The sequence below is a fragment of the Ostrinia nubilalis genome, chromosome Z, assembly GCF_963855985.1.
Source record: "Ostrinia nubilalis chromosome Z, ilOstNubi1.1, whole genome shotgun sequence".
Classification (NCBI taxonomy): domain Eukaryota; kingdom Metazoa; phylum Arthropoda; class Insecta; order Lepidoptera; family Crambidae; genus Ostrinia; species Ostrinia nubilalis.
Genome location: NC_087119.1, coordinates 22,179,743 through 22,187,777, shown reverse-complemented (window position 1 = coordinate 22,187,777; position 8,035 = coordinate 22,179,743). Strand labels below are relative to the sequence as shown.

The following is an 8,035-nucleotide window of genomic DNA, read 5'->3' as shown; positions in this document are numbered from 1 at the left end:
TCATCTACATTAATATAGATATTTTCCAAAATGTTTTGTATTTTATATCATTTTCCCCTCTTAGATAAATGTATGTAACTATTCAATTTTAAAATCAAGCTACGTAGGTATATTATTAACTCTTGCGAAGGTAAGTTACGTCGCACTTTTTGGAAATTTAAAATCCGTTGTTATAACAACGATGATATTATACGTTAAACTTAATAATAAAAATAACTGATGGTCACTTACATTATACACTTGGAAAAATTAACTTTTCTTTAAAATAAAACACTATTAATCACACAACTACGAAAAATTATGACCAAGCCATTGAAAACTAAAAATGAGAGAGCTTTTCTTGACCTTACAGAAAAAGGCACACGACAGAACTATTTTCTATACTTTTCCAATGTTTTTACCACATTGAAACTAAAAATCCGCTAAATAAAAGTTTTCAAGAAACTTTTAAACTGGTTATCACAGGGCTGCAGGGTTTTGCGTAAAGGAATCGGTATGTATATCACCCGTCGCGATTTTTTGGACATTAATGATGTGAAAACAATTTTTTAACACACAACACTGAGAAAATTCAAAAGTTCTTACTAGAGACGGAGGAGAGTAGACACCAGCGCCACCACAGAGCACGGGAACGAGCGTAGACTTTGAGAATCGCGAGAGACTGTACTCGATCTCCAGCCGCCTCACTGTCGCCTTTTATAACCCGAAATTCGCGCAGGGGGCTGCGCACTGCCCCAAACCACCCCTCTGCGCAGCAACCCCCTACTCCGATGCCCGCCCACCACGCCTAGCAACAGAACGGATTTTACCACCTAAAATTTAGTTAATATATTTTTTTTTACATTAAGAAGGTAGCACAATAATAATTATGTGAGCGGCGCGACAGACGTGTGCACGAAAATTCATATTTTTATACATGGTCTCGGATATTTTATAAAAACATTGTGGTGTTTTTTCGAATTTTTCGATGGATTTTATTGTTGTATTTTTTTATCAAGTTGTTATAGTGTTGTGTGTTGAACGCTGAACTTTTCGACATGGTATAATTTTGTAAAAATATATTTTACTACGATATCCAGGTACGTATTGAAGCGAAGTGTTTATTATTTTGTATTTTGATAAATAAATTAAAATGCGCTGGTTTAATTACAAAAATAGGAAATAGTAAACAATTTATAAATCTACGAGCAGATGAGTAAGCTTGCATAAATCCTACTGTCCCTATGACCTAGATGCAGAGGTCAGTGCAATCCGTAATCCTTTTGGTTACGTGTTTTATGTCATGGGAATATGGGATATTCAAACAGCAATAGTAAATGATTCTTCTATTGCACATTAATGCCTTTTTAAGCATTTTTTATGTAATTTATTTATTTCAACAGTTCCATTGTTTACATTTTTAGAGGCGTAGTTTTCGAGTTGAAATGTTGTGAGCAAACTCTAAACATCTGGTATTCAGTAACTGACGTCACCGGTCCATAAAACGAACAATAAACCGGGACTCGTAAAAGTTTTTTTTAACCCACCATACATTTTCAACCTCATGGTTTGTGTAAAAAAGTTCTTGCCGCACTTTGCATAATGACAATAATTAATTCATTTGTTTTTCTACACAGCGTATTAGTTATTATCAGCTACCTAACTGAGGCGCCTGTAAAGTAAACAAACAACCTAAATAATTTTATGTAAACAGTAAACTATCGCAAGTTACTGTGACTGTTTATTATGGTTATTTAATTATCAATAATAATAAAAACGAAATAATTATTATGTAAACGAAATATATTATTACATAATTAAGGAAATCTTAAATATCTAATGAAACTGCTAGCATCACCAAGTTACATTATCCTGCTGTTGATAAATAAATAAATTGATAGCAATAATAACGTTATTAAATTTTTTGTGCTAATTATTTTAGAGTGGCATTTTTGCTATTTGTTCTTTCAACCTCATTTAACGGTTGTGCCTGATAGTTTGAAAGATGCATTTCGTTCGGTTTTATTTCCCTGAAAACCTAAAAATGGTATATTAATAAATAAGTCACTATAAATATTTTATTAATTGATAATTAATTTAATATTTTAGTGTTATTGTTATATTTTTTTAAATTAAATAATAATTTTAATTAAAGCAATTTTTAATTACAAAAATACTCATAATACTATAAAAAAATAGCAATAATTTAATTGTATAGTAAGTATGTAAATATTTTTTTTTACATATTCTGTCATAATATTATAATCAATCGAAAATGATATGTACACTTCAGATATGATTTAGAATTATCCCCAGAAACGGTTAAAGTAGGTTAAAATAATTTTCAACTACACTATCGCTACGGCCCTGTTAGACCTTGAACTTCTCAGGGCCATATCTCACTCAACGTTTGCATCACACAGGCTGCATTCAGTACGAATCGAACCTCCGCGGCGAAAGCCCATTATTTTCGACCTGAAAAAACTTTTTCCGTAAATCATAAATTAAATTCATCTCACGAAATCTAAACAATTCGCCAAAAATAAAAATTGAGCTGTTCAAGATTCGCGCAAATTGTACGTATTGATTTTTTTTTTCAATAATACGTTTATTTTTGCAGTGTTAGAGGCTGCTACAGGCCTTACCGCATGCCGTAACGGCTGGATAGGAACGACTCCCCTCCAGTGTGGAGCATAACGTGAGTTCATTCACCTCCAGTTGCAGTCTTCATGGCCGTTTCCAAATCGCGCCAAGTTTTCCCGCCATACTCACATTTCATGTCAATAACAATGGTTAAAATTGAAATAAAAATAAAATAGTGCTGTGTTTACATCAATAACTAATCAAGAAAATTAACTAAACTGTTTGAAAGTAAAAGTGAACGCAAAACAGTGTTAAAAATACACACAAAAAATAATTTGACATGACACAACAAAGCTATGAAATATTTTAAAAGATATATCGGAAGTTTGGCGCGATAATAGGATTCTCGAGTGTATCCTGGCGCGCCACAGTACAATATTACTCAAAGAAAGTCGGTTAAAAACTGCCGATTGTAAGCGAAAATAAAGTGTTCTAAAAATAGACTTGATTTTTTTTCTTTTTTTCAAATATTTGATAAAATATAGTTTTATTAAACTTATTATGATATAGTTTTGATGTAAATGAGCAAAAATAAATAGTTTCGTCGAAGAAAAATAAGTGTGAAACATGGCGTAGATTTTCCAAAAAAGTACGTAATTCTATATTGTAAGCAAAAACGAAGTGAAATAAACTAATTACAAGCAGTTATTTAAAAAAATAAACGCAAATATGAGTCCTAGTTGCGTGGGTGGTTTTGCCTGGGAACCTATGGGAGGGGGAGTGGGGTAGGGGACTGCTTTATATATTCACATTGGCCAGTAGCTAGCGGCAGTTGGTGATCCAGCAGTGCCCAGAGGAGGTCTGCTGCACCGGCTTTAGTAGTTGGCCGTCCACCGGCGCGTAATGTCCTAAGTTTTGTGTGTGTTAATACTTTTTTTTTGTCATGCCAGGGGTCGCTCCCCCTATGTATGGGGTTGGAATTAACTCCGGAGGGAACGATACGACCCGGTTTTTCTCGCCGGTGACACTTAGTCAACAATGGCCAACCTTAGGCCGGCTGATCTTCATGGTGTTTTGTGCCTGTATCGGGACGACTATCAATGGATTCTTCGTGGCGGCTTTCTTCGTCGAACATACTCTGAAAAGAGTCGGTGAGTATTGTGAAGTGTGTGAATAAAAACACTGTAGTTTTTGGTGTAATGTAAATTTTTGAATGTAGTGCAAGTGGTTTTTTTAAAGAGAACCTTTAAAGTTTGCTCTTCAAATATCGCTCTAATGCCGGATTAGTTCAAAGTTTGGTTCGTGCCTGCGCTAGCGCGTTTTAATTTAAGCTCGTGCGACTTTTTTTCATCCTTTTTCGGAGAATATCAGTCTTTGTGTTTTATTAAATGAAGGCAAAGTTTATAAAGTTGTCTGAATGGTTACTTTAAGTTTTTTAAAATATTTTTGTAAAATATTGATAGTGCTTAGGCGTGCATTTCGAAATGGTGATTTAAAATTAACTAAATTAAATAGTTTTGATTTTAATACTACCAATAAACGCGCGCTCGCAATTTTCGTAACTAATGATAGTTAAACTTGGATAATTATGTCCGATTGCGTTTGTGTGGACTGAATGAAACGTCGTTCGCTTCGTCTCTTCAAGCTAATTAGTTACTGTTATTCTCTGCTATTCATTAAATGTTTAAATGGAACTTGTGGTATTTTGCGTGGTTATCATTATGGGAATATTTCCTGAAAGTAACAAAAGTTTCCTTTGTTACAGGCAACGTTTTTCTGGCATGTGTTGGCCTATCGGATTTGCTTCTCACCACGGGCGTGATGCCCATTTCGGCGGTGGTGCTCCTCTCTGCTGGCGAATGGGACATCTTGCCGGTCTGCCACAGTCTGCAATTTCTAACTGAAACAGCCACCTATTGCTATAGCCTCTTTTTTGTTGTAAGTACATTGAAAACTTTTTATATCATTCATATTAGTAGGAAATTACGAACTATTGAAATTAAAATAATTTTTTGTCCACAGTTGGTAGCGATTGAAGGATACTACCGAATATGCTGCTCAATTCCGGAGTACGAAACCTTCATGTCCATGCGGGTAACTTTGATCACGATCACGGTGTTGGCGGTAAGCGTTACCATGTCTGGGATCGGCGTCCTCCTCGGCTTAGACTACGATTACTGCGAGCGGCGCCACTATGGTAACTTCTACTACCGTATTGCTACAACTGTCATCTTTCACGGAATTCCTGGCATCATCACGTTCATTGGATTGACTATTTCCTGCGTTCGAGTCCGGAGGCGTGCACGCGAGCATATGTACTACAAGAGGTCTCAGCAGTACGAGCGCGACTTTTCGACCACCAGCTTGAACATGACCGCTTTTGTCTTCTACGTTGTGGCCTGGCTGCCCTACTTGATTCTGGTGAACAAGTCTCCTGGTACCATCGATTCTCGGTACTACCACTGTGCTTGGCTCGGAGTCTGCCGCTCTATCATCACTAGCTTCCTCTACAGCTGCATGAACAGAAACTTCCGGCGTGCTTTTGCTCATCTCTTCTATTACTGCTGCTGCAAGAGTTCTCTGTCTGGCTCGTTCAGCAACCGTCACAGGAGGGCGTTGGAGTACAAATCTGCTACTGGCGATGTGAGGGTTCATATCATGCACCAGGCCATGAACTCTAGCAGCCCGCAGCGTGGCGCGTCTTCTTCCCGCGACACTCAGGAGTTATGATCTAATAAAGAACAAGTCTGCAGGTGGGTGTATTAAACCACTAGATCTCTTGGCGATATACTGTGAACGCTAGAAATGTGGCTAGGCTATCGCATGCGATTGATATTTTTTGAGACTTGTATTTGAAATTGGAAAAACATTTCTAACGTTCACATTATTGTAACTACCGACTTGGCTTTATTAAGGACAACTGACCATTACATAGCGATATAGGAACGAAACGGATATTGAACAATTGAACCCTGATGACTTACGGTATGGATATTTGCGATAACGAGTTTTCTGTAGGAAAAGTGTTTTCTGTAAGCAGCTTTTAATTACTTTGCTGACTTGATTATTCTTAATGTGTTATTAAAGAGTAATAATATACTTGAAAAAAGCTTCATAAGTGTTGCAATATCGGTGTTGTAGTTATACCTATTAAAATATTCAGTTTTTGACCCTTGTACTTTAAATGCAGCATAAGTTACACCTACGAAAAAAATGCGCTAATATAATATGTATTATAGGTTATGAAGTTAATGTGTATACCTATTTACTGTATTTTTATCCAGCTATTCGTAAAAATATGATAAAAAATTGAAAAAAAAAAAAAAAAACTTTGGGAAACGTTTGAAAAGATGGTCAACTTTTAAGAAAAAAAAATTCATTCATATAGTTAAGTGTTTGTGACAAACCAAAAAAAGAAACTTAAAAGTAAAAGAGTCTGTGATGAAATGTTTTAAAATACACGTTGTTAAGAATGGTACGGTAGAAAATATTTAACATTTTTGGCATTGAAAAATCTTACATCGTAGGGCTACCTTAAAATAGGTAAGTTATCAAAAATTTAATAGTAAATACAACTTAAAACCTTAATAGTTTTTCCGGTTATTAAAATAGAAAATTATTGACATTTAATGTTAAAACAGTAGTTTTAAAAATAATCATGAATCACATTTTGTGGTCATGATAGTGACAATATGCATAGTGAAAGATGAAAGTTCTTCGACGTGATATTAAATGCTTTTATTTTCTATTTGGATATTTATAATATATTTTTATATAAAGATAAACTTTATAAAATAAACTATTATAATTTTATTTTCGTTAACATTCCTCATGATTATTTAGGTATTATCTCGTGTCTATTAATACAACAACAATTTCATACTCAAAGTATCGCACAAATATAATTTTTTTACTTCTAAGAAATTATTTCTTAATTACATTATTTACAAAGTGTAATATTCATTACAGTCTTTTCTACTTGCTGACTACTATAGTCGCTATTTGTGAGAAACGAATGTGGTTAGGATTTTACAATTTTGATCAACTTACACAGATTACTCCTTTTTAGCTAATAGTTTTAAATGTAATACTTAAGTATTAGTTTTAAGTAAACAATGTTATTGTAGCCAAATTTTACCTTTTGAATCTTGACTGTCGAATAGAAAAACATGTCAGGCTTTTACTGTATTGAGAATTGTTTTACTTCTATGGGATTTTTTAGTCAACTGAGATGTTCTATGTTTTAAATTCAAAATGGTGTTCAAGCTTTTTTAACTGTTCATGCGTACTTGGAAATAAGATATAAAAATACCGTAGTTGTCTATACATATATTAGCATTTAAGCTTACAATCGATGTTTCCTTTTATTATAATATAAAAAATAGTTACGTCACGCTTGGTAGAGTAGCCACAGAGATTTCGTAGTCGTATTTCAAATGCAAGAGTTAATCAGTATTATTAATCAATATATTTCCGTCCTTTTCAGTCACCCATTCAGTCTGTTTTCGGAGAATCCTGTTAGTCAGATTATGTAGGTTTTTTTCACTTTATTACAAAAAGTGTTTATTAGTTTGATATTCCAATTTAAATATAAAAGTACCTATCTTGGACTACCTACCTACTAATTTTATTTTAAAATAATATAACTTTTTAGACTGGAATTTAAAATTTTCACTAAACACTAATAATACCAAAAGTCAGTTTTTAATAATAAAATCAATCTCAATGTTAAATAAAATATTTAGCGGATTTTTTTGTGTTACAAGTTTCAAAATATAGCTCTACCTGCGCTGTGTAATGTTGTAACGAAAGTTACATCACTGTTTTACGCTATACTGGGGCAAGGTCATTGTCCTTTACCGTGCCCATCCCTTGATTCTGCCACTGGAGGGGTTGTACGGCGCCATTACAACATCGTACGCGAACTTCATTCATGCTTAGTTTACGATCGTAAAGATCAATTTTGATTCTCTTGAACCCTCAGATTATTTGCTATGTTATTGTATTATCTAGGCATAACTTTTGTATCTTATCGAAGACTGTTTTTGGAGAGTTGATATTGTATTTGTATAAAAGTAGTGTCCCCGTATATGTATTTACTGGTAACAAGGTATTAATTGCTTATAAATTGTATACCAAAATCTAGATTCCTACGAATTTGTTTTTGTATGTTCAATTTAAACAGATTTGGAACGATATTTTATTGGGAAAACAGTTTAACTAAAAATATTTTTACCGTCTGAAACCTATCGTCCATAAGTATTATTTTTAAATATTTAAACATTATGGTGCCATGTAGCACATTTTTACCTATCTGTATACTGATGTAGACATTTGTGGTAGACTTACCTCAAGCATTTCAGGTTTTGTGTCCTATGCTCTCAATCTAATGTACTTAGACGGTTGAATTTATGTACTACGAAATGCATTTTATGTGTTTTAATCTGTATCTGTGTATTTCACAATAAAGATG

At 33.9% G+C, this 8,035-nt stretch overlaps 1 protein-coding gene across 2 annotated transcripts; it reads left to right on the top strand.

Moving 5' to 3' along the window:
- The first annotated feature begins 830 nt into the window (after positions 1–830).
- LOC135086600 (histamine H2 receptor-like) lies at positions 831–8,035 on the top strand. 2 transcript variants are annotated; one of them, XM_063981351.1, is made up of 5 exons: positions 831–1,079; positions 2,600–2,677; positions 3,513–3,713; positions 4,328–4,500; positions 4,585–8,035. In XM_063981351.1, the coding sequence occupies exons 3-5, from the start codon at positions 3,527–3,529 to the stop codon at positions 5,290–5,292; spliced, it is 1,068 nt and encodes a 355-aa protein (XP_063837421.1). In that variant the 5' UTR covers positions 831–1,079; positions 2,600–2,677; positions 3,513–3,526; the 3' UTR covers positions 5,293–8,035. The 2 variants fall into 2 exon arrangements, with proteins under 2 accessions (XP_063837421.1, XP_063837422.1); XM_063981352.1 differs by lacking the exons at positions 831–1,079; positions 2,600–2,677 and adding an exon at positions 2,433–2,555.

Coding starts and splice junctions, on each gene's coding strand:
- LOC135086600 (XM_063981351.1), top strand. CDS start 3,527: ATGTATGGGGTTGGAATTAACTCCGGAGGGAACGATACGACCCGGTTT. Junction 3,714..4,327: donor ACATACTCTGAAAAGAGTCG/GTGAGTATTGTG, acceptor CCTTTGTTACAG/GCAACGTTTTTCTGGCATGT. Junction 4,501..4,584: donor GCTATAGCCTCTTTTTTGTT/GTAAGTACATTG, acceptor TTTTGTCCACAG/TTGGTAGCGATTGAAGGATA.